The following is a 27827-nucleotide window of genomic DNA, read 5'->3' as shown; positions in this document are numbered from 1 at the left end:
CAGGCAATAGTAAGGTTCTCAGGTAGTTGGGTGGTGCTAACTAGAGGGTGTGTCCAAAACATTTTAATATTGCTTACTTTCCTTACACACCAGTCTGTATAAGCTCATAGAAGCCATGTGTAATATAAATACATAGGAAATGGTTAAAAAAAAGTATTCACCTTCACTTCCTTGGCAAATTGAACGCTTACCCATAAGCAGCATAATGTAAAGCAGAATCCCCCTCGTCATCCTTAAGATCAATGTTTGCGTTGGCTTGAAGCAAGACCTTCACCACCTCCATGTATCCCAAGTGGGATGACACCTGTAGAGCTGTCCTGCCCTGATTTCTTATATCCACCTACCACGGAAAAAAAGATGCAATCATTAACCGTGCAGAAACTTTACTTTGTAAGGAACCGTTGAGTAAGAGCCTGGCCTTTTTTAGCCCTTGGTCAATGTTGTTTTCCTTAATCTCCTGGCTTTCTTTAAGCTAGTGTTCAGCTTCTGCTGAATATCAGCTGGATGGAACTTTTGCCAAGGGTGACGCAGTGATTTAATCTCTCCTTTTGATATGGGTCACAGCATTTGTACATTAAGGTTACCATTTTACTCGGCCAGATGGACGGTGATGCTGAGCAGACTGGGCTCTGGTTTGCATCATCTTAAAGAGAAGAATCCTGCTGGATAACAGCCAAGTCCAACTAACCAAGCCACAATCAGCAAATGTGATATACTAGAAGAAGGAATCTGCTGGGTTTGCGATCTCCTGAATTGTACGAGGTAATGCTATTTTGTTACTGATTGATGGGATAATGAGACTACGACAAGGTCAGTTCTACATTGTGCGAGACTTACCTTGTCCGGGTATTTTAGGAGCATCTCTCTCACTCTGCTTGTGTTTCCCTGGGCTGCTTCAATAACTAAGGAGCTTGGGCATTCACAATCAATCTTCTGTGCAAGTATCTTCTCTAAAATGGAAACTAGAGTACCTGCCAATGGGAAACAGATATCATGTCAGCTGCATTTTGCCAAAGGCATTTACTCATTTGTGTTAGTTTGTGATTGATATTAAGTTTCAGGAAGGACTATCCTCACTTTTGTCACTTAACTAGGTCACCAAGTAGAAACTTTCAACTGGGTCTGGAACTACCCATATTATAGCATTGGCCATAAATACCATCACTTCAGAGCCAATTTCTAAGGCTGTTTAGCAAGATTAAAACTCTGAATTAATCTGAATATGCAAATTAGGGCTCATATTTGGCTTATCACTCGTCTGAATTATAAGGGGCCCATTTATCAATAATCACATACTCTATGTGATATGGGCATGATATTAGCGCCCATTATCGCATTGCAGTATGTGATAATACCACCCGAATTTATTAAATAGCATATGCAGGGATAGGGACACCGAATGGAGCCCTTCCCTGCCATGTGCTCGGACTACAGTGACCACATCAGCCATCTCTACACTCCTCTATCGGGACAGTCGTGCGTGCGCGGTCTACAAACCACACATGTGCGCCGGCCATCCTGGGAACATTTTGCAAACTATAGCCCATAGACTACAGCAGCACAACGCCATCTTGACAGAGTAAGATGTAGAGGCCAAACTCCGGAATGCTTCACATCCCCCATAGAGACCTATGGAAATTATGGCTGCAGTCGGAAATGGAAGGACAGCAGCAGATATCGGAGGTATCTGCTGTGATCCCTCCATAGTACATCTGGGGGATACTTAATATCTGCGGGTAACATCCCACAAATGGGTGTATTCAGGGATATACCTCAAAATATTTTATGATAAATATCCCCCTAAATGTTATTGAACAAAAATAACATTTGTTTTGCACAAACATTGTATGAAAACAATATTTTGTGGATGAAAGTGAATCCCTTTAATAGGTGTAATCATATCATTTAGAGCTGTCATAACTTTAAAATTCAGCCCTACTAGTATTTCTGCAGCTCAGGATGATACAGGGGCATCAGCTGACAATAACCACTAAGGGGCCACATCGTTTGAAAGGGGACTCTCCTACATAAAATAAGTATGCCAGGATGGAGTGGGGCTAAGATGTCTATATACTAATCCTTGGATGGAGATAAGGTGGACAGAGATAATTACAGACATCGTGGCCCCGGTGTGATGACATCATCAAGCTCCACCACCTCCCGGGTCCAAGTCACATCAACTATAAATGGAGTCAGGTGAATCTCCCCCCACCCCCCTATTTGAACCCCTGCAGTGCTTAGTCCCACTTGTCCTTAGCTTTGAAAGAGTTAAAGGCAGCAAATATACCCTATTATGTCTTATCCTGTTAACTTGGGAGTGTGAATTATAGTAAAATAAATATAGATAATTATAGCGGTAAAAGAGCCCTATCATGAGCAAGCAGGGACATTCGGGAACCCCAGTATAATGGCATTTCTAGTAATAGGAGTGTGGGGTGCTGTGGGAACACATGGATAACAGAGTGGTAGGACATCATAAGAGGGAAAGTATGTAGCACAAAATCTGAGAGATAAACTCATGTACACCTGGGCCACCTATAACACTGGGCCTAACAATAACTCACTCTCTGCATTAGCTGTAGCCACGTAACCCCTTCATATTAACATGTTAATACTATTATATTTTACTTATACATTTTCTGCTCACTTTTAGGTTCCTTGGCGTTTTCAGTTGTCATCAGGTTAGCATCGTCGTCTCTCTGGTAAGAAGTGAGGCAAGCAGGGTTGAATGTCCACGACTGGCCACCAACAGACACTCTCATGTCTCCATCCCCAAACACTTTGATTACTTTGCCAATCTGGCCCAGTGCCTAATGCAACAAAATGTACATTGCAAAATCAAGTCAGACTAGAACTAGTCCCAGGAAAAGAGGTATTTTTTATTCACAAAATGCAATGCAGAAATGACCTATTAATAGATGTCTCTACAGGTGGAAATAATTAACTACTTCTGACTAGTAATATATTTTGTATGGGCCTTTAGTCATTTCAGAATGAGTAGGAACACATAAATATTTACTCATTTACTAAAAGTATGTATTTTAATGCTGAGTAAATTAATTCATTTTCCATTTCTTGGAGACGCTTAATTGAAAAAGTTTTCAAAGTGATATAAGAACAGCGCACATAAAGATCATGATTGAAATAGCTGTGTCTATCCGTGTGAGCCCACATTAACAAGCGTGACTGAGATACCACCTACAGTATTATGATCAGGGCAGGGGCAGGTTCAGGGCTGTAACTAGGGTAGTGCGACCAGTGCCATAGAACAGGGCACCGCAGGGCAGGGGGTGCTGTTTGGGACTGTCACTTTTCCTGTTTATTATCATTCTCACTTGTAGCTTCCTCTTCTTTTATCCCCAGCATCTCCTGGCCTCCCCTATCTCTTCCCTGGCCCTTCCCCATGAGGCCATGGCCCTTTTTCAGGTGCACTATTTTATGTCCCTATTTAAACAAAGGTAGGGAAGGGGGTGCTAATGCTCTCTCTGGCACAGGGCACCAAAAAGTCTAGTTACGGCTCTGGGCAGGTCGGTACCATAAATAGAAATACCCTGCTCATTGGGCATTTCATAGTGGTGACAAACCTTGACTGCTTTAGCTTCATAGTCTGCAATCCTGCAGAACTAACATGGCAGGTGTGCCCATGTCATCATTTTATGACGTACAGAGGAATAAATGCAGCAAACTCAAAAGCACTCCTTTCTCTAACACACAACTAATGGTGCTGCATTAAGTACGTATCCTTACAGGAAAGCTCTCACCACATTACTATTACACATTACTATGTGCTGCTGTGGTGAGGTAAAGTTACTATTGTGTTTTGTTTTCTAATATACACATTATCAGAGAGACAACCAAGATCAATTTTTTCTCTATTTTGCAATGTAACTAAGACCAGACTCAGAACTGTGTAAAGGTGCGTATCCACTTGCAGATATTGGAATGACAGGACACTGTCGTTCAGAGTAGGTACCCTCCCTCATCCCTGAACATCGTTATCGGCAGATTGACCAGCATGTTCAGGCGATTATAGATGTCAAAAACGACCAGCGGGAGCGTGCATCGCTGGTCGTTTTCGACACTTTCATGCCCGATTTGTGCATGATTAATGAGCGATTGAACGATAACGATATCTATCAATCGCTCATTTTAATCGGCAAGTGGATACCCGCCTTAACAGCAGCATCACCCATACTAAAGTAATGTTAAGTTATTGAGCTGGCTGAGAAAGTAGGACACAACTTGGCTCATACTCACAGAAACTATACATGTCAGAAGTGCAGCTACTACTGAGTAAGTGTGTGTGTGTGTGTGTGTGTGTTATAGGCCAGGAAAGGCGTGTGTGCATAAGCAGATGTAGCAGTTTTCTACTGAATATATAAATGTTCTTTGCTGCATTGTTCAGCACACTTGTCCATATATGTGTAGTAATGCTGAGCAGGAATCCAAACCTCTCTCTTATCAACGTACACCTGAGGTGGCCATTTTACCACGAGAATGCAGCTTATCAATTCACTAGGAATTAATGGCAACACTTCAAAATGTCTGACCTCAAGGTGTGTAGGTGCATTTCATTAGGTTAGTTTAGGATAGGTACAGTATCTTCTTCCGCTGTTCAATTTTATACATAAATAAACTGAGGAGTTAAGTAATGAAATATGGCATCATATGTACTATGAAAATTAGTTAGAAATCTAAATGTGTGTATCACAGATAAAATGTAAATTTAGCCCAAGTAATACAGAATATGCTTAGTAGCGGGCCCTGTTGCTTCAGAATTGTTTAACATTGATATCTACAATAACCTAGTAAGAATAGAAAGAGAAAGTTAGTGGCCGCTGCCAGTACTCAGAGGTGTGAAGAAAATACAGAAAATAAGAAATTATGTGACTTGTAACATGCCAACCATTTTGAACAAATTTCACACCATTATTATTGTGTATTGTAGCACTAAACAAACAGTAAAATAAAAAATTAATGTGACAGTAGAATGCCTCCGAAGTTATATATTCATTCATTTCAAAGTGATTTGTGCCCCATGTTATGCTCAAATAACCCAGCAGAAAATCATTCACTGAAATGGTTGTCATGCAAATAGAATTTTACAGTAGTTTCTTTTCCATGATAGTAGATGTTTGTTTAAATACTGGATGGCTTATTTTCAATAACGCCACAAATTCTATTATCTCGGCCTCTTCAAATTAGAAATGGGAAAGCTTACTGCTCAATGACTGATTGTAATGGGCTACGTCACATCTGCACTACGGGGAATTATATTGTGAAAATGAGCATCATGGCATGGTACACATATTGGAGTATTAAAGGGTAGACAGAGAGACTGGGCAAATGCACTAAGGGGGAGATGTATAAAGACTTCTATAGAGTGGAGAAGTTCTCTATAGCAACCAATCACTGCATTTATCAAGTGCATTCTGTAAAAGGATAGGTAAAAGCTGATTGGTTGCTGTGGGTCCACTCCTTAGAAGGTTTGATGCATCTCCCTAGGTATATTACAGTATCTAGAAGAATACCCGAAAATGAAAAATACAGATGTGGTCAAATTTGTTGTTATCCTTCCACACAAGAAGAAGAACCCATATTTTTATCAGAGATAACTTGGCATCCAATTGTTTAATACATATTTAATAGAATACAGACTTTGCATCTGATTTTTGATTCAACAGAATATTTTAAATAATAAAAGAAATGAAACTGGCTGGACAAAATTGATGGGACCCTAACCTAATAATACTCTTGCACAACCTTTAGAGGCAATCACTGCAATGAAGCGATTTCTGTAGCTCTCAATGGGTCTTCTGTACCAGTCTGGCCCACTCTTCATGAGCCAGCAGTGTTAGGGTGGATGTGTGCCTTCTCCAGACTACACATCTCAGCTCTTTCCATAGAGGTTCAATAAGATCCAGACCAGGGCTCATAGAAAGTCACTTCAGAATAGCTCAATATTTTGTTCTTATCCATTCTTGGGGCTTTTAGCTGTGTGGTTTGGGTCCTTATGCGGTTGGGGGACCTATGACCGGCGACTGACACAGAGCTTTCTGATTCTGGGAAGTATGTGTTGCACCAAAATGCTTTGATAGTTTTGAGATCTCATTGTGCCCAGCATTGATTCAAGGCACCCCGTGCCAGATGCAGCAAAGCAGCCCCAAAATGTAACCGAGCCTTCTCCATGTTATTTGCTTTCAGTTTAATTTTTTTCAATTGTGAATGAAAAGCTGATGTGACTTGCCAAAAAGTTAGTTTTGACCTATCTGTCCGAAGGACATATTCTTCCAGAGGAATTGTGGCTTGTCAATATTCATTTTATCAAATTCCAGTGTGGCTTTTGTATGTTGTTTTTTTCAAAAGTGGAGTCCTCCTGGATCTTCTTCCAAGGAGCCCACTGTTTCTCAAAAAGCGTTGGATGCTACGATCAGACACTGACGTACAATGACCATGGAGTTCAGCTTGTATCTCTTTGGAAGTTTTCCTTCGCTCTTTTTCTGCCATTCTCATTATCCTCCTGTTTAATCTGGGTCCATTTTCCTCTTGTGGTCACATCCAGAGAGGTGGCTACAGTCCCATGGACTTTACACCGCTTAATAATGTTTGCAAATGTAGTCACAGGAACATCAAGCTGCTTAGAGATGGTCTTATACTCTTTACCTTTAAACATGCTCGTCTATCATTTTCTTGCTGATCTCCTCAGACAACTCTCTCCTTTGCTTTATCTCGTCCATGTTCAGTGTGGTGCACACGATGACACCAAGCAGCAGAGTGACTACTTTACTCCATTTAAATAGGCTGAATGACTGACTAGAAGATTGAAGACATGCGTGATGCTAATTCGAGGAAGCAATTGGTTTTAAATATCACTATAATCCAATTATTTATCTTTTCTAAGAGCTATCAACAAATCTGTCCAGGCTGTTTTAGGAAAACTTTGGATACAAGCAGATATACATGAGGCAATAGCTTTTAATTCCAGGAGGAATGAAGCATTGTCTCAATGAGCTGTAAGGGTAGCAACAAATCTGTCCATGTCTGTAAAATCTATGGAGATTGATTTGAGTGCAGTAAAATGAAACCTAACATGGCTACATCTGGCACACTGGGAAGCTAGTAGGACAACCCTAAGCTATAAACTGGTAATTTGTTCAAAATGGTGCATTCTCAGTAAGCGATGACCAGACAGATGAAGAACTGATAAAGTTCAACAGACTGATAAACGTTGCGGATAAGTGGCCCTCTGTAGTTTTAGGGCTGCTACTTTCCATCACTCACAGGGGCCATATCATCTGTCCACTCCCCATGACCAACTTGCAGCTTCTTGACTGTATCCATGTCATCCATCACACGCACAACATCACCAACCCAAATGCTGTTGTGCTAAAAAGGAAAGAAAGAAAATAAAAAACGCTTTTTCTATCTTATGCAAAGGGGAAAAGGAAGCAACTAATAAAATATAAAATGCGTTCAGGATATTAAAAAGCGTAACTCCATACTGTGACAATGGGAGGCAGCGCCTATCACAGCAACAAAGCTATGCAGCGGCAGAGATGTGATGGGATGGGTCATTCATTCTGCATACCTGCCAGTTCAGGTAGTGACACCCTGGCGCACCAGGTGCCAGTGTATCACTACCTACACACTCATGGATAAGTCAAGGAGACAGCAACAAATTGTTTCTATAGCCAAACATTTTTCAATACCTCATTTTAAATAGCATTTCTGTATTTCCTAATAATGAGCAAATAAGCTGCATTATGAATCACTTTGTTCTGCATTAAAAAAATATTTGAAAAGGGGCAAATTTAATTCAATCAGAACTGCATACAGGACAAAGGGATTGGAACCTTGCTTATTTATGCTCATGCATCTATCTATCTATCTATCTATCTATCTATCTATCTATCTATCTATCTATCTATCTATTAATCTATTGTACATATCTAACAAGTATACAAAATGCTTTAGGTTGTAAGCTCTAGGGCCAGGCCTGCTTCATATCGTGTGACCTATGAAGCTTATTCTCATCACAACAGAGAAGTGAAATAGTTCCACAAAATTTATCGTAAATGGCCTTGTTGGGGGGGGATCCAAATTAAGTTACAAAATCTAGTAATCTAGTGAGTTTGCTGATACAGAAGATTATTAATAATAATTTGACATTTGATGGCAAAACATTTTCAAGGGCTTGAGAAGCAATCACCATTGTCTCTGTAACTTCTCCTTGGGGACACATTGTGGATGTGTGTGTAATTTGTGTCAAAGAGGGTTGTACATAGAGCAAAAATAGGAGTGTTGTTGAAAATGAAAATTTCAGGCTCAAACTTATTAAAATTAAGCTTATTTCTACAAACCACATACTACAAATCTATGTAACTTATTACTGTATAATTGTTGTGCCAGTACATAAATACATGTGCAAAGGTATCTAGGTAAATGTAACAATCCTGTGTGTACCTTTGTTAGAGCCCCAGGATGGAAAGTCCAACGCGTTTCACTGTTGTATTGCACTCTGACATCTCCACGCTCTGTGATCCGATGGACTGTTCCTGTTTGACCTATAAACTGCACAGCCAAGCAAACTTATAGATAGCAATTTTATACTACTGCTGTGTATTATATGTTATAAAATGTACCCTTTAAACTAATCAATCTTAAATGAGTGAAAACTCACACAAACTGAAAACCACATGGATTACAGGCAAAAATTATATGTGAAGCAGGTTGGCAGAGTTGGGGGCGGGGCCGAACAGATTGCGTTTTTAACCCCGACCCCTGCGAGAATTGCGCCGATAAGCCCCACCCCCTCACTGGAATTCTCCGCAATTATGCATGTTTCAACTAGGGGGTGGGGCTAAAGACCGCGATTCTCATATAATTGCGTCATTAGGCCCGGCCCCCAGCGTTCAGAACAGTCGATCCGCACTAACATTCTCCCCATTTTGCCGCCTTCACTAGGAAGTGGGCAGAATGCGGGAGAAGTGCCTACCCTTCTGGGGGTGCGGGGGGGTTACCCGAAAAATCGTGAGCCTCCCGCGAAAATCGGGAGGGTAGGCATGTATGCTCTATAGGATAGTGCTCAGGATGCATCTTTTGCATTTAATTTTCTTCCCCTTATTTGTGATAATAGAAGAATAGTTGAGCAGTTTGCTTTCGACTTGGTTCTTTTCACATAATTAGCGCAAGTTCAGATCTCACATACTGGTTATCCAAAACATGTGAAGCAGGATAGCAAATAACATTTGTTTTTCAATTTCGAAAGTAACTGAGCCAAAACCGAACCGCTAAATAGAAGCACTAACCTAAATACTACAGATTGTTCTAGCTACAATACGTCATCTCTATCTGTGCTTACCCTGCGCTCTAGTGAAATAAACAAAGACAATTCCCTCCATCACTGTGCCATACAGCCAGCGTTACAAATGTGACAATGCTTGTGCACTGACTCCAATTTTTCATCCTATGTAAAAACTCCACCTGCCCTATTCTCTGATTTCCTTCCACCCCCATTAGCTCAGCTTGTTCCCAGCTCATCTAGTATGGTAACTCTCACAGGCAGGGCCCTCTCTTTCTCCTGACTACTGTCCTCATTTCCTTACTTAATAGTGAGGTTTTGCTATGTTCTACTTAGTGTATTCTATTTTCTCATGTAGCATCTTGTGTTGAGTTTTCACTGTACTTGTTTGTTCTCTTGCTCCTATATGTATAACTGGTAAACTCCCATATCATTTGCTGCTTTGCGTATTGAGGATGGCGCTGCGAAATCTGTGGCATCTCATTACTAATCGTTAATGATGATGATGATAGCAAAATGCAATTTTGTTTTCTTGGCTGTCTGATGGGATAAACAATTTACCCTGACAGCCAAGGGAAAGCACCTCACGGGGGGGTGCCTAGCCCTAAACTCTGCCTGGGGGTGCCTAACCCCAACCCTCCCTCCTAGGGGTGCCTAATCCTAATCTCGCCACCCCCCCAAACCTAACCATAACCCCGCTAGTCTCCCTAATCTTAATCCTCCCCACCCACGGCTAACGCTAAGGGCGCCCCGGACTTACCTTCATTCGGGATGGCGTCCTCGGAGTTCCGGCATCAAGATTATGATGGGCGTCTGTATTTCAACGCCTATCATAAATCCCTAGCCAGCATTCTGATGTCAGGATTGTGACTAGCGGCCATCCATAATGTATATGTGTGGAGTTTGTATGTCTTCACAGTTTTTGTATGGGTTTCCTCTGGATGATCTAGTTTCCTCCCACACGCCAAAGACATATGGATAGACTAACTGGTTTCTGATGAATTTAGCCATAGTGTGTGTCTGTAGGTAGGACAGCTTTAAACAACAAGTACAAATATACAGAACAGATGACCCATGCACAATTTACCTCTGCCATTTTGGGGTTCCACCCACCATGCCCCTCTTGCATTTCTCGTAAAATTTCAACATCTAATAGGCATTTCACTTTGTCACCATGCTGGAACGGATGCCGTTCAGAACTCTCTTTCCTTTGTATTTCTGCAGGTTTACCTAAAATGACAGTAAAATGTAATATAAGCTGGCCAAAAAAAACCCACTGAAATTGCTGTCAAGTACCAAAATGAGCATGATACATGAGGTACATGGCAGTAAATGTAAAATGCAGCAGATCTGCGAAATCGGTGAGTCCCGTACGAGACTGCCTGATGTTTTAAAGTACTCACCGATGTCTCAAAACCACAGCATTTACCCCATACAGTTAAATTAGCTGGACCATTTTGGACATGGTCCCAAGAATGGCTGATAGATGAGCTGACAATTATCTGCGTATACATGTTATGCTACAAAGCGGATTGTGAAACGGTACAACTTGACTTCAGCTCTTATGGGTGTCTCCAAGAGTCATGTATTAGCAGCAAGGTTTAGGTGTTTTCAGAAGATTTCATTATGTGCAAAAAAGGCAACCAGTTTTTATTTCATGTGTTACTAGCATAGATTTTAATGATTTCATGTCCTTTTTTGCTGTGCATGGAACTACACTTTCCTGTATAAAGTGCAACTGGTTGGTACTAAAGACATTCCTGACAAAGTATGAGATGAGGTCCAAGCTCTGGCAACTACGAAGAACCCATAAAAACAGGTTAACAGGAAGCTAAAGGCTCTCCTTCCTTGGCTAAACCAGACACGCCTCCACAAGTGTACGTTCTTCATACATTACCTAGCAAAACGCAATCTAACTTTTGCATAATACTAGGCAAACTGATGTATCCTAAGTAAGGATGTGCTGGTCTTCTCCGCCATCAGAAGTTATAAACAAACACTACCATCATGAGCCACAGGTAGATGTGCTTCCTGTATAAAGAGGAGCAGTACTTCCACTATCCCTCCATTTTCTGACCAATTCCAACACCCAAGTGGTGCCAAATTGGAAACTCAGGCCTGACTTGTCCATGAATCTGTGAAAATGTTTCTATAAAACCAGGGGCACCTGGACCTCCCACTTTATTGCCGCCCTTTGTGTCCCAGAATCTGGATCCTCTCTGTAATATATCTCTGTCCCTTCTTATACCCTGGAGGTAATGTTATGTGCCACAGCTCTTTCCCCCTTCTCCTCCTCTGTCTTCTTTTAACCCAAATATTGAAAAACATATCCTATAGTAATGGGACCTGGGCTCATTACACCAATTATCTTATTATTCTGTTAAACACGTCTTTGTACTGTGTCTTACGCTATTATGTTTTACCTTTGATTATGTATATTTCCTATATCTATAGTCGAAGCTGAATAATTGGCTGAGACAGAGGACCTCATTCAGAGTCGGTCGTTGCGGCCGCACGGTCGTAAGGGAAAAGGGGCCGGATATGCAAATGATGCACTCGCAAGTTGCGTCCTTAAGATCGTATCGTTAACTGGCCGACCAACGGGAGGATGCGGCCGTAAGACAAAAATATGCCCCCTTCTTGTACGCATTACACGTCATCTCCGGCCATATAAGGATTAATCGAGACCATCGGTAACCATCGGAACTGGTCGAAGAGCTTAAGGTTGACCATACCCTCTCTTAAGCTCTACGATCAGGTCAGTGTACAAACCACCCATGTCACGTGTGCCATGACTCTACTTTGTTAATTATGCACTCCCATAAAACGCTGTTCGCATAATTAGGCACGCCTGCGTTCGGATCTCAACTCCTCTGTTTTCAAGCACCTTCCCTTGTTACCACCCACAAACACCTCATTCTGTCACTCAAACTACCGACCTGGCTTTGTTCAAGGAGAGAGAAATTTCCGATCGTAGCAGCTAGTTTGTACACGCGCATTGCGAACTTTACGCATGCGCAGTTTAGCGAACATCGGTGGCGTACGACCGTGCGGCCTCAACGACCGACTCTGAATGAGGTCCAGAATCTGTTAAAATTAAAATCTACACAACGCCATTTTACGAATGGCAACAAGATGCTATTTTGCGAATGGCCACCCAGCGCCATTTTAGCGAATTTCACATATTATAAGTACATACAGCGATGCTATTTTTTAGCGTCGTGCGATTCCCACGCAATAGGACAATGTTAAAAGTCCTCATTATATAAATACATACATTTACTAAAACATATAATATAAACAACCCTGCAAAACAAGTACCACGGTGTACTCCACAAACACGTAGTCGCACAACGCTAACTAGCGTCTTTTCTTAATATCCTTACACTTTGCACACTTACATAGAAAGGTTCCCCAGCATTAAGGTTAATATCCAAGGTTATATTCATTATTAATTATGTAATAAAGCGACTGTATTTATGATCTCAGGTTTAGTACATGATAAAAAGACCGTGTCTGAACCACTTTTTATTTGCAGATTTCCGGTTCCATCAGCAAGGAAATCGCAAGATGCGTCTGGGAATTATGGATCATAGAGAGATAGGCATTGAAATGTACTCTGTTCATGTAATGTAATTAGCCAGTTTAGACTTGTTCTTTGGCGGGAAAACGGACACAAAGAAGCTGTTGGAGGCTGAACTAATACAATACAAACTCACCTATGAACTGCATCATAACAGGAGAACCAGGAAGAAGAACCAATGGGATTATGCCAACTTGTTCTATTGTATTGCCTATCTCTGCAAGGGTTTATATGCAAGCACCCTGAATCTGCTAGTCAGTCATCTTTTCTTTGCTGTTGACGTAGGTTTCATAGTTGATGCCGGGAATCTGGATTCAGAGGGCATGCGTATGTATTCGACTGTATGTAGTGATTGTATAATCTGTTTGCGCTAATTGTATTTAGATCACAGCGTGTAACTATCTGCTTTTTTGGTGAATAATATCTTTTTGTGCTTTGGAACCACAATCAAAGTCTGGAAAGCAATTATTTCTTGTGCGACTTATAACGCTAAATAGTGACATTTAGAGTGTATAGATAGGTAGGAATCAATACTATGGATCTTTGATAAAATAACATTTAAATAAAATCTCTGAAAATGACTTTTTCTCATACCAAGCTTAGGTAAGTGATCTCTGTAATAATGTCCTCCAGGAGCGTCTGCGATGCATTTCAGATCCACTTTCCCCTTGTGTCCAACTCTGTAAACATTAGTGGTTCCATCTGCCCATGTAACACTTGCCACGCTTCGTCCAGTCTCCACGTCCCAGCCACGGATATCAACAACTCGGCCGACCTTAGATTCCCCGCCTAGGCGTGAGAACAACATCAGAGCACTTACGGGTATGACACAAAACGTGATGACAGTTTCTCTTTGCAGAACTAAGTTGTTTTTTGTTTTTCTAAAGTACAATGACTGTGTATTTGCATATATTCAATACATAATTAGGTCCTCTATATGAGATCTATTTTCCCAGATGGATCTTCTATTTCCAATAAGATTCCACTCACGTATATAATATTCTTGCCGGTGTTGCCCGTGCAATTTAAATTGTCAATTATATTAAGTGCAAAATGCCTGTTTTTGCATTTAATATTATTGCCATTTTAAATTACGAGGTCAAAGTCACCACTTTGTAAACATATCCTCAAGTGGAAGTTTGTCTATATCACTATCTATCCTAATAGCTAAGGAAATTCACAGGTCAGCAATTCAGCATTCTACTGACAACACAGCAGTACATTTCACACATTTATATACAACTCCGAGATTACCACTTTACCCGTACTAAAGTCTGGAATTACTAAACTAGAGCCCACAGGCACAGAAACACTGGCATCCTTAAACTCAGCCACGTATCACCTGTCCAGTTAGTGTACCTCCCATTATCTCACTGGCAGTTAATTTTAAATTTCCCTGCAACACATAATGACACTACACATTTACTCCCATCATATGAATTTACTAATTCCATCTGTTTATTTTATTTTATTTAAATGTCTGATGCTGGAGAAACTAATTAATAAGTTCTGTGAAGGGTAGAGCCACCTCTGTGCCTTCACCACGTCTATGCATAAGGCTTTCGTGCCTTATGGTAAATATGACCATGTCGGTACTGTTATATTATAAGATATTATGGTAAATGCAAACTTTCTCAAGGATTGAAGCTTCCTTCCTGACACATGCGCTCACTGCTGTGACCTCATCACCTACTTGTCACAGCACTGAGAATGGAAAACATGGGGCCACTGTAATGTGTACTATAGCAGGAGGATAACTGGAGAACAGGAGCACAAAACGACTGGGCTAATTCCACCAGTTACATTGTCCCATCTACTTTATTAATATATCTGATATAATATTTGCCTTGCAGTGCGGCATACTAACTACATCCACCATCAAGCAAAGCACACACATTGCAGAGCTGACACCTTGTCGCATGCTGAAGTGGTCATAAAACTTTTCCCAGTTGCAACATATTTAAAGCCCTTATCAGTAACTGAACTTCAGATACCCAAAGACTGGTGAAGCTGGAGAGCGCTACTTCGCACACTCCATATTGGTTCCTACTGGGAGGTTGCACCCTTACTTCTGCGCATGCGCTGCGCCATCTTATTACTGTGTTAGAGGGACACAGTGGACGGATGTCTTCCACTTAGCTCAGAGAGACCAGATGTTACCGCTGACCCATAACGCCTACAGACACTGGTACCGCTTGCATCCTGCACCGCTACCCACATACAGGGGTTTATGTATCAAGCAGTGAAAAGTGTGGAGAAGTGGACCAGTGGAGAAGTTGCCCATAGCAACCAATCAGCTCCTACCTATTATTTTATAGACTGTAATTGATAGATGCTACTTCAAAGCAGATTGGTTGCTATGGGCAACTTCTCCACTGGTTCACTTCTCCACACTTTTCACTGCTTGATTCACCAGCCCCACAGTCACTTGCTGGTGACCTGTATGCTCTGCTCCATTTGACAAGTCTGTGTATGTATAAATGTGATGAGTATGGGTGTATATATCACATCCCTGCACAATAAACCACTGTTCGTTCACTGGGCTGTTCGTTCACTGAGGGCATCCGCTGGTATGTACAGTACCTACAGTATACTCTGCTATAATAGGCCAGTTGTACACACATATTCCAACAAAGACGAGTCTAAGTACTTACCATCCTGGTTTCCCCATTCCCAGTCTGGCCCACGCACCACCTTAGCTCCTTGGAAGATCCCTTTGAGCACTATACGGGGCAAGCCATGGCGTGGTGTCAGCATAACTCTACAAAAGAAAGATCAAAGTTACTGCTATGAAAATGAATATAAGGCAAATGAGATAAGAACAAGGTGCACTGTCAAATTATCCCAATATCAACTGTATCTGTGGCAGCTCACTAGAGGGTTCTGTACCCCACAATAAAAAGATAACATAAAATAAAGTAGAGCGCTCAAACTGACACAGTTGAAAAGTCTATTATTGCTCTTTTATTTAAAAATGAATAAACATAGATAAAAACATGTAATACATGAAACATACAACATACAATTCAATAAGTAATAATCTCCATCCTATGTGCAATATGTAGCTAAAAAAACAGAATGGAATCTTTTATATTGGTGTTCAAGCCAGTATGAAAATAGCTTAATAAGATGAAACAATGTAACAATCCCTGGCAACAAGATAGAATCCACTACTGTGTCTAAAAGTACCAAATTTAACCTCTAGAATCCGTTTGGAGTAAGGTGGATATCCTTAAGTAGTAATTGGGTATTCCTTACCGCTAAAGTCATATGCCAGTGGATGTTTAGATCCATTAGCCGATAATTTATATTGTACACTTGTCCACCAAGAACTGGTCTCTACCATGTACCACTTGCCACCAGGAACTGCGCTCTACAGTGTATCCTTGCCACCAGGAACTGGGCTCTACAGTGTACCAATGACCAACAGGAAGTGGGCTCTACAGTGTACCCATGGCCACCAGGAACTGGGCTCTACAGTGTACTCCTGGCCCCCAGGAACCAGGCTCTGTGTTTCCCTGGCCACCAGGAATTGGGCTCTATATTGTACCCCTGACCACCAGGAACTGGGCTCTACAGTGTACCCCTGGCTACCAGAAAAGGGGCTCTACAGTGTACTCCTGGCCACCAGGAACTGGGCTGCACAGTGTTCCCCTGGCCACCAGTAACTTGGCTCTACACCTGGCCACCAGGAGCTGGACTCTACAGTGTACCCCTGACCACGAGTGACTGGAAATTATGCTGTTCACTGGTTGACCAAGTTATGGAACATAACTGTGACACGTGGATAGAGGTAGTGGGTTCTCTATTGTAAATTAGGCCACCAGGGACTGTGCTTTATATGTGCAACTGTTAATCAGGGACTAGGAAATATACTTTACACTTGTCCACCAGGAACTGGTCTCTACCATGTACCACTGGCCACCAGGAACTACGCTCTACAGTGTACCCTTGCCACCAGGAACTGGACTCTACAGTGTACCCCTGGCCACCAGGAAATGGACTCTACAGTGTACCCCTGGCCACCAGGAACTGGGATGTACAGTGTTCCACCTGGCCACCAGTAACTTGGCTCTACACCTGGCCACCAGGAACTGGGCTCTACAGTGTACCCTTGGATACCAGGAACTGGGCTCTACAGTGTACTCCTGGTCCCCAGGAACAGGGCTTTGTGTTTCCCTGGCCACCAGCAATTGGGCTCTATATTGTACCCCTGACCACCAGGAACTAGGCTCTACAGTGTACTCGCCAGGAGTACACTGTAGAGCCTAGTTCCTGGTGGTCAGGACGCTGCAGACCATGTGTACCTGTCGGCCTTCTTACATATCGACCTATTGACTGTCTAACATCTGGTGTCTATCTAGACATTGTTGACCTTTTCACTAGCTATAGTTCGGAAACACGGATGGCACATACAGTAAAATCACATTGTACATTGAGTAATCAGACAGGTGTCACAAGGATTCTATAGCACTGTACACAGTGGATGGAACATACAGTAGAATCACATAGTACACTAGATAATCAGAGAGGTGTCACAAGGGTTCTACTGCACAGCACTGTACACAGTGAATGAAACATACAGTAAAATCACAAAGTACACTGGGTAATCAGACAAGTATCACAAGGATTCTACTGTATAGCACTGTACACAGTGGATGGAACATACAGTAATAACACATAGTACATTGGGTAATCAGACAGGTGTCACAAGGATTCGATAGTGCTGTACACAGTGGATGGGACATCCAGTAAAATCACATAGTACATTGGGTAATCAGACAGGTGTCACAAGGGAATCGGTATGAAATACCGCTGGTCGCATGGCCGGCGGTTCGATTCCCGGCAGCGCCTGGCCGAGCAAAGCAGAGTTCCCGGCAGCGGAAGCCCGGCAGCGCTGGAAATCCCCATCGTCGATAGGTAAGTACTGACTAACCTACCCTAACTCCCTAACCCTCCTTGTGGATGCCTAACCCTAACCTCCCCCCCCAAGTGCCTAACCCTAATCCCCCCTCTAAGTGCCTAACACTAACCCACTCCCTTCCCCGCTGCCTAAACCTAAGTCCCCCGGGGGTGCCTAACACTAACCCTCCCACGCCCTAGCCTAACCCTAACCCTCCCGGGGCGGTGCCTAACCCTAAGTCCCCCCCGGTGCCCTAAACCTAACCCTCCCCCCCCCGCGGCTGTCCGCTCGCGGCGCCCGGCATCCCTTCGATCGGGATGCAGGGCGCCGGTCTCCCGGCGTCGGGGTAATGTCAGGCGTCTACATCTAGACGCCTGGCATTTCATCCTCGCCGGGATATGACAGTCGGGAAGCCGGCTGCTGGTATTAAGGCAGCCGGCTTCCCGATTGTATACCGTCACAAGGATTCTATAACGCTGTACACAGTGGATGGAACATACAGTAAAATCACATAGTACATTAGGTAATCAGACAGGTGCCACAAGAATTCTACTGTATAGCACTGTACACAGTGGATGGAACATATAGTAAAATCACATAGTACATTGGGTAATTATTAGACAGGACAGTTACCAACTTATTCACTGAGCTGTTATATTTTTCTTGTCCAAACTGCTAAGATCAAATCCACAGGAACCGCTCTCAGATCAGAGGTTAAGTATATAAGTGTATGTAATGCAAAACTTGCTTCACTGGCAACTATGCACATGATGTAATCAGGGTTCAATGGAAACAGCAATATAGTGAGCACCCAGCCAGCCTTCATTTTACATGTGTGTCATACATGCCAACCAACTCTTTACAACTATTTCCAGGGAGTACTTACTGCTGGCAGGTGTATCTGAAAAAGCTACTTACAACTTTCCATCTAAGTTGAACAATCTAGGAGTTAAAATCTTACCCTAGAGGGACAATTCTATTTAAAGTGTTATGTGCTTCAAATCTGCAAACACTAAAGAGTTTTTAAAATGATGCACATTAATGCCTAAAGACACAGACAGATTGTGGAATTTGTATAGAGGTCCACGTTGCCCAATTCTCACTCACACTTTCACGTGTCACTTTACATTAGTTCTAAAGATGAACATACATGAGCAGTACTATATGTGTATGAACTATGAATGGACCTACAGCATTGAGAATCTGCTGTTTAGTGTAACCCTAAGAAATGTTTCCTTTCCTAAAATGTTCTATTTTTAATTTATCAAGGAAAACGTATCTTGAAGGAAAGCTCATATAACCACCTACTAGTATTTTGCTTTCTTGCTACACAACACTGAGGAACACAATATTACATAGCCCTACCTTCACTTCATAATCCTTGACAATGTCCTTAAAATTCCTAGGATAAATATTTAGAACTGAGATTAGCCTTGAAACTAGGAACCAGCTGGTAATTATGGGTCTGAGCTGCAGGCCTTCATGCACGACTGACTGCTAGAAATCCAGCATAGAAAAGTTGTTACATATCACCAGACGGATTGTATATCAATGTTAAAAGCTTAAATCTGAAGTCTAAATAATATACAGGTTGAGTCTCCCATATCCAAAATGCTTGGGACCAGGGGTATTTTGGATATCGGAATATTCCGTATTTTGGAATATTTGCATACTATAATGAAATGTCTTGGGTAGAAGACCCAAAACTAAACACAGAATGCATTTATGTTCTATGTTCTATATACACCTTATTCACAAAGCCTGCAGGTTGTTTTATACAATATTTGTAATAATTTTGAGCATCAAAAAAAAGTTTGTGTGCATACATGAAATTCATTTATGTTTCATATACACCTTGTACACACAGCCTGAAGGTAATTGTATACTGTATTTTAATGATTTTGTGCTTTAAAAAAAGTTTGTGTACATTGAACCATTAGAAAGCAAAGGTTTCACATTCTCAGTCATACTAAAAATATTCCGTAATTCGGAATATTTCGTATTTCGTAATATTTGCATATGGGAGACTCAACCTGTAATATATAAGATGGAAAGTGCCTGGCCCTGATTTCACATAAAAAAATAATATACCTGACCCTAATTATCAACAGTTTACATGATTTATTTCTTGCATGGCTTGTACATCTACTAATTATGTAAATCATTAATAGTCCCGGTCCTACGTTCATGGGAATAGTTAAGTTATACCTTGGTAAAATCCGCACAGACTGCAAGCCTGGCCTGCTCTAACGAATTGTCTGTAAAGCTGGGTACACACGTAAAGATTTTCTGTCCAACCATCCAAGTAGTTGATTTGTTGGAATGAAAATCTGGTAAGGTATGAAAGCAAATGACAATCATCAATTTGCTCCCAAACGCCGGAAAATGGACAAAAACAAAAACTGTTGTTTGAACAAATTGTTTAGATCCAACATCAAAAAAACTTGTCTGACGTCAATTTTCATCTGTTTTCTGGCATTTAGGAGCAAATTGCTGATCATCAGTTACATATGTTACCAGATTTTCATTCTAACCAGTGAACTAGTTGGATGGTTGGACAGAAAATCTTTACGTATGTACCCAGCCTTAAACTGTCCATGTACTATTATGCTGCATACACATGTAAAGATTTTCTGTCCAACCATCCAACTAGTTGATTGGTTGGAATGAAAATCTGGTAATGTACGGGAGTAACTGATGGTCAGCAAATTGCTTCTAAATGCCAGAAAACAGATGAAAATGGTCATCAGACAAGTTTGTTAAATGTTTGATCTAAACAATTTGTTCAAAAAACAGTTTTTGTCCATTTTCCGGCGTTTGGGAGCAAATTGATGATTGTCATTTGCTTTCATACTTTACCAGATTTTCATTCCAACCAATCAACTAGTTGGATGGTTCTACAGAAAATCTTTACGTGTGTATGCAGCTATACGCAATAACTGTTCAGGACCAGCATTCTATCTGGCTTTTAAGTATACCCATGTGGATTGCCATTAGCAGATTAGCATAAGGCCCTGTCCAGACAGACAGCTTTTAATTTCACAACAATGCCATAAGCCTTTATTTTCCTCATGCCTGGTCCAGGATGCTGCCCTCATATTACACGCCTATATCTTGTGTTTTCTAAAGATAGAAACATAGCCATACAGTAGATGTTTGTTTAATTTACAATATCAAGCAAACTGACAGAGAGGCGTTCGAGGAGTGTGGATGCAATAATGAACATTTCTGATATACGCTCCAAACATTTCCCCACAAGTACAATGGTTTGAATAAACCTCACAAGTAGCAATATAACACTATACCAGTGTGAGCACAACAGGCGCTCTCTGTACTTGTGTTCTCATAGCCTAACATGATCATGTTCTCCACCTAGTGGTCATTACTTATCTGTGTTATATAATTATTCATACACTATTTCATAATTAATATTTTTTAGCCATATTTAGGCCGAACCAGTGTTTATTTAGAGCAGCGAGGGGAACCTCAGGCCCGAGGGCCGTATAAGGCCCCCTCAATCATTTAGTCTGGCCCTCTGAGCTTTTTTCTGCTAGCCTCATCTGGCTAGGCACCCTGCAGCAAGAATCTATGCAGCAGGGCCGCCTGGAGCGTCCTTAGGATGCTTCAGATGGTCACACCTCTGCCCTTACAGCTCCAAGAGAATCCTCAGGATGCTCCAGGAATGCTGTAATCACCGGCGATTGTGGTCCCACCCCCTTGTGCCATCACTAGGAGGGGGCGTGGCCTGCACCAGGCCCGTTAATAATGTTATATATATCAAAATGGCCCTCTGCAGAAATAAGGTTCCCGACCCCTGATTTAGACTCTTTCAGTTTATTAGGAGCTAGTGCCTCTGTGATGTCACTAACTCTAATTGAAGTGATAGGCTTCACTGTCATGATTGTTGTCTGCGCTGAAGTTTCACACAACGGGTTTCGCTAAACGCACCCAGGGTACTTCAGAAATAAGGACAAATTTGTTTAGGCAACAAGAATACTTTAAAGCAAATAAATATTTAATATTACTTATAATCCAAGCACCTCTGCATGCTATCCCCATCTACGCTTAGATGTCTTTAACCATGTAGATATAGAGATTTTTCTGATGTTCACAACAGATGCTCCTGGTCATTCTCGCAGCAAGTCCATGGCAGTTTTTACAGTAAATTATGTTGCAACAAGAAATGCTAATTACCTCCGGGATTGTCTCAAATGACTTTGCTTTTCATTGCATTACATGCCAATTAGCTAGGAACATGATGCATCTTTTACCATTCGCAACAATTATTCTATTGCCAATAGCATTCCATTTAACTACAGAATAAAATATGCAATTAAAAAGTACTATTAATTTTGAAATCATGAAGCTCTGCATTGTTTTATAGTAATTTCTTTCTCGTGCAAAGGTAATAGTACAAAAAAGTGCTGGAATCCATGCAGCAGTTTTCATATATGTCTCCCTATCATGTACAGCCATGGCCAAAAGTTTTGAGAATGACACAAGTATTGGTTTTCACAAAGTTTGCGGCTTCAGTGTTTTTAGACCTTTTTGTCAGATGTTACTATGGTATACTGAAGTAAAATTACAAGCATTTCATAAGTGTCAAAGGCTTTTATTGACAATTACATTAAGTTTATGCAAAGACTCAATATTTGCAGTGTTAACCCTTCTTTTTCAAGACCTCTGCAATTCGCCCTCGCATGCTGTCATTCAACTTCTGGGCCACATACTGACTGATGGCCGCCCATTCTTGCCTAATCAATGCTTGGAGTTTGTCAGAATTTGTGAGTTTTTGTTTGTCCACCAGCCTCTTGAGGATTGACCACAATTTCTTAATGAGATTAATAACTAGGGAGTTTCCTGGCCATGGACCCAAAATTTCGATGTGTTGTTCCCTGAGCCACTTAGTTATCACTGTTGCCTTATGGCAAGGTGCTCCATCATGCTGGAAAAGTCATTGTTCATCACTAAACTGTTCTTGGATGGTTGGGAGAATTGCTCATGGGAGGATGGTTTGGTACCATTCTTTATTCATGGCTGTGTTGTTAGGCAAAATTGTGAGTGAGCCCACTCCCTTGGCTGAGAAGCAACCCCACACATGAATGGTCTCAGGATGCTTTACTGTTGGCATGACACAGGACTAATGGTAGCGCTCACCTTTCCTTCTCTGGACAAGTGTTTTTCCAAATGCCCCAAACAATCTGAAAGGGCATTTATCATAGAAAATAACTTTACCCCAGTCCTCAGCAGTACCATCCCTGTACCTTTTGCAGAATATCAGTCTGTCCCTGATGTTTTTCATGGAGTGAAGTGGCTTCTTTGCTGCCCTTCTTGACACCAGGCCATCCAAAAGTCTTCGCCTCACTGTGCGTGAAGATGCGCTCACACCTGCCTGCTGCCATTCCTGAGCAAGCTCTGCACTGGTGATGCCCCGATCCTGCAGCTGAATCAACTTTAGGAGACGGTCCTGGCGCTTGCTGGACGTTCTTGGGCTCCCTGAGGCCTTCTTCACAACTATAGAACCTCTCTCCTTGAAGTTCTTGATGATCCGATAAATGGTTGATTTAGGTGCAATCTTACTAGCAGCAATATCCTTGCCTGTGAAGCATTTTATGTGCAAAGCAATGATGACTGCACGTGTTTCCTTGCAGGTAACCATGTTTAACAGAGGAAGAACAATGATTTCAAGCTCCACCCTCCTTTTAAAGCTTCCAGTCTGTTATTCTAACTCAATCAGCATGACAGAGTGCTCTCCAGCCTTGTCCTAGTCAACACTCTCACATGTGTTAACGAGAGAATAACTAACATGATGTAGCAGGGCTGAAATGCAGTGGAAATTTTATTATTGGGTTTAAGTTCATTGTCATGGCAAAGAGAGATTTTGCAATTAATTGCAATTCATCTGATCACTTTCATTACATTCTGGAGTATATGCAAATTGCCATTATAAAACATGAAGCAGCAGACTTTGTGAAAAGCAATACTTGTGTCATTCTCAAAACTTTTGGCCATGGCTGTATTCTGTAGAGTGTTAAGGAACTGTTCCATTGAATTTATAAAGAGGTTGTCTCCCTCTTTTGGTGGAGTGTGTAATTGCTACTGGACAAATCTAAGGTGTTGAAGCATTTATTTCTATAATCTTTCATCAATATAATATCCTGTATTTATAAGTGTCAGACACATCTCATGTACATGTGTACAAGCCAAGTTATATTTACAAACTGGTACAAGTATGTCTTGCTCAGGAGAGCTTGCAATCTAAAAGGCTTGGGATACATACATTGCTCCTATAGAGATGGTGTAAAACAGGTGTAGGGATTAGACTGAGAGATTTCAGAAACACAGGGAAAAGGCTTCTGGAGAGAGCCCTAAAAGAATATTTGAGATTTGCAAAGTGGAGGGATAGGCAAAGAAAATTAGGGGGTTGAAGGTAGGAATCTTTGAGGAAAATAAGATATCACTGTTGCAAATCAGAGTCTTGTAGAAGTTTATTTTGTTTACACCTCATATGACTATCATTGGGCTCACTAACACCTAATTTGACACCGTGGGCCTGATTTAGAGATGGACGCAAATGGCGTCTTTGTACGCAAATGTTGCAGCCGCCGGGACTTGTATTAAGACAAGCACCTTTGGCGTCGCTGATCTGCTGCTTGTGTACAAAGATGCAACCATCGGTCGCATATCAGTCAATCATGGAACTTCTGAGTAACCCTATGGTTAGGTAAGGGATTGCAGTCACAGGCGAGACATGCCACGAATACAGTCACCTGTGTTTAAGTTGCCACCTCCCCGTTAGCTCCTACAAACAGTCCCTGCTGTCACTCACTTTCCAAATAAATTCTCACTGCGACCACCGTAGCAAGACAATCGCGGCACATGCGCTGTGTAAATTATATGCATGCGCACTTGTATAAAAAACATTGCCCAACAGCATACTAATCAGTTTTATCCATCTCTGAGTCAGGCACTGTGACATGTCTTGGCAGGTAAATCTCACTAGCAGTTACAGCCTCAGTGAAAGAGACATTCAGGTGAGTTTGGGGGTAAGCCGTGGACTGGGGCGGACCCCAGCACATATACTGCATAAGGTATTTTATTGGACACAGGTTTGTGCTTTGCCAGAACACCACCAGCTTGTTTGTGACAATAATGGCAAACTGAATCACAAGCACTACTGTGAAGGATTCCTGAATGATCTCATTTAACTGGAAATAGTCTTCCAGGCAATTGAATCTATAAACTGTATCATCTGTGTAATATGCCACCATCCAGGAAACGTTACCACCTTAAATGAATGCAATTAATAAACTTCTGCCTCCATGAATGCTGCTTTTTATCAGCTCATCTTGTGCTCTAAACCGTGACAGTAGAATCTATGACGTACAGCCAAGATCCTTTCAATCAGTTGTGAGTACTGACAATAGTATTGCTCTATTCAGGTGGACACCTGGCTGTCAATCTGATCATTTTTATTTTCCAGCAGAACCAAGCACAGCCACTACATAAAGGACAAATTGCCAGCATTTAAGAAACCATACTAGTATGGAAAATCTTAGATTCTTAGTTTTATGTTACACGCATATTTATCAACCTGATTTATTTTTACACTGCGATAATTAGTATGCTTCTGCTTTTCCCACCTATTTTCCAATTGCAACTACCTAAGGTCACTTAAATAACTAGTGGGCCACCAAACTGATATAGCTTTTACACCTAAAATCCGGGTCTGACCCGGAGGTTGGAACAGACCCAGGATTTACCCGAGCCAGCGCCGTTCACACCGGAGCCGGGTCTGCATTGACCCGGCTTTTCCGGCGTTGAAGTCTACGCTTGGAGATTACGTCATCTCCAAGCCCCACTGAAGCCGGCCAATCAGCAGGCATGCGGCACGATCCAGGTCACTGTGACCCGAATCGCGCCATTTACACAGCAGGGTTTCACGGGTTATTCCTGTGTTAACCACTTAACTGACGAATTATTTTTCCAAAAACCGCTCCGAAATTGTCGTTTTTTTTTAATGATTAAATTAGGTCAAGAACAGCTTTGTAAAACTATTACAACACGATTTAAAAAAAAAATAATGTAAACGCTGTATACCATAAAAATGGCAATTTTTATGGTATATAGTAGTGATGGCCATTGATAGAAACATAATTTGAGACCACAGCATCGGTTGGGGGGCTGCCATCTTTATACGTGTGTGTGTGTGTGTGTATATATATATATATATATGCACACATACACACATATATACATACACAGTATATATATATATATATATATATATATACACAGAGACATATATGCAAACATACAGATGCGCCCAGTTTGTTGCGGATCAAAGCACAAACATGTGAATTGCGCTATGCGCCACGTTACGGCGCGTCCCCGTTCGCGGTAGTGCGTCTCAATAGGATTGAAAAGAGACGCTATTGTGCGTCCCCGTCATCTCGCACCAATGCATAGCGCAACTCGTTATATAATAGGCAACGATGTGGCTGGGCAAATCTGTACACACGTGTAAAATGAATGTGTGTGTGTGTATATATATATATATATATATATTAGGGGTGTGCACCGGACACTTTTCGTGTTTTGTGTTTTGGTTTTGGATCTGGATCTTTCTTCGTGTTTTGGATCTGGATTGGTTTTGCCAAAACCACCCTTCCGTGTTTTGGGTTCTGGGTTTTGTGTTTTGGATCTGGATTTTTTCTTAAAAAATAAAAAAAACCCGCTAAAATCACATAAATGGGCCTTTTTTTGTTCCTACGCTATTAATAACCCCAATAACATTAATTTCCACTCATTTCCACTCTATTCTGAACACCTCACACCTCACAATATTGTTTTTAGGCCAAAAGGTTGTACCGAGGAAGCTGGATGACTATGCTAAGCGACACAAGGGGGCGGCACAAACACGTGGCCCATCTAGGAGTGGCACTGCAGTGGCAGACAGGAAGCCAATCAGCGTTATGGTGCCCATTTGCATGTAGCACGAACCCGGGAGATCCGTGCTACATGCATCTGTGTGATTGGCACAGAGCAATGACAGGTCCGTGAGACCCGTCTGTGCTGCTGTGGTAAAAAAAAAAAAAAAAAACCTGTGTAAAAAAAGAAAAAAATGGCGTGCACCCCCCCAAAAAAGAGCAACCAGCCCCGGGCATTAGTAACCCAGTGCTGGGTGTGCTTAAATACAGGGGACAAACGACGTAGGGGTCCCCTGTACTTAAGCACAACCAGCACCGGGCTAGTCAGAACCAGCGCTGGTTGCCAAAATACGGGGGACAAACGACGTAGGGGTCCCCTGTATTCTGCGCAACCAGCTCTGGGCTCTGATCCGGTCCTGGTTCTGGAAATATAGGGGACAAAAAATGAGTAGGGTTCCCCTGTATGTTCCAGAACCAGCACTGGACTTTTTCTAGCGGGGGGCTGATGCCACAGCCAGGGGAGCCCTTTCACCGGGCCCCCCAGCCGCAGCATCAACCCTGACCGCTAGTCAGCCCAGGCCGGGGATCCCTGGAGAGCTGGGGACCCCCCCAATAAAGGGGTCACCCTCTCCAGGGCACCCCAGGCCCAGGCTGATAGCCCGGGGCTATCCCCGCCACCCCTGGTGGCGGTGGGTGGCGGGTTGATTGTGTGGTGTGGTGTAAATAAAGAATATCAAACATTGTCTTTACAAGTAGAACTGCAAGTCCCAGCTAGCCTGCCCCGCATGCTGGTACTTGGAGAACCACAAGTACCAGCATGCAGGGCATTAAGGGCCCACTAGTACCTGTAGTTCACCTGTAAAAAAAATGTTTAAAAAAACACAGGACACACACACCGTGACAGTATAAGTTTATTAAACATACATACACACACACACATGTACACATACTCACCTATGTAACCTGTAGCATCGGTCCACTTGTCCGGTAAAGTATCCCTAGGGGACCTGTGAAAAAAAACATACTCACCATCTCCTATGCGAGGTTCTGTCCTCTTCGTTCCAAAGTAGGCATCCCCGGACTTGGCAAAAAAAAAAAACGAAAACGCGA

The 27827-nt window shown here is 42.0% G+C and overlaps 1 protein-coding gene across 2 annotated transcripts in view; it reads right to left on the bottom strand.

Annotated features, from left to right (window-relative positions):
* The window catches only part of MIB2 (MIB E3 ubiquitin protein ligase 2), a 173216-nt gene that overhangs the window by 41211 nt on the left and 104178 nt on the right, over nt 1–27827 (bottom strand). The window contains exons 4-11 of one of the 2 annotated variants that reach the window (XM_088458622.1): nt 15539–15645; nt 13479–13673; nt 10389–10531; nt 8464–8571; nt 7282–7386; nt 2648–2810; nt 838–971; nt 192–340 (exon numbers count right to left, since the gene is read on the bottom strand). In XM_088458622.1, the coding sequence (XP_088314748.1) occupies nt 192–340; nt 838–971; nt 2648–2810; nt 7282–7386; nt 8464–8571; nt 10389–10531; nt 13479–13673; nt 15539–15645 (1104 nt within the window). The remainder of the gene's footprint in view (nt 1–191; nt 341–837; nt 972–2647; nt 2811–7281; nt 7387–8463; nt 8572–10388; nt 10532–13478; nt 13674–15538; nt 15646–27827) is intronic. The other variant, XM_088458623.1, reaches the window with a different exon arrangement.

This window comes from Taudactylus pleione, unplaced genomic scaffold (assembly GCF_031769625.1).
Source record: "Taudactylus pleione unplaced genomic scaffold, aTauple2 ptg000845l, whole genome shotgun sequence".
Lineage (NCBI taxonomy): Eukaryota > Metazoa > Chordata > Amphibia > Anura > Myobatrachidae > Taudactylus > Taudactylus pleione.
The sequence above is the reverse complement of the archived record's forward strand: the minus strand, read 5'-3'. Positions and strand labels throughout refer to the sequence as shown.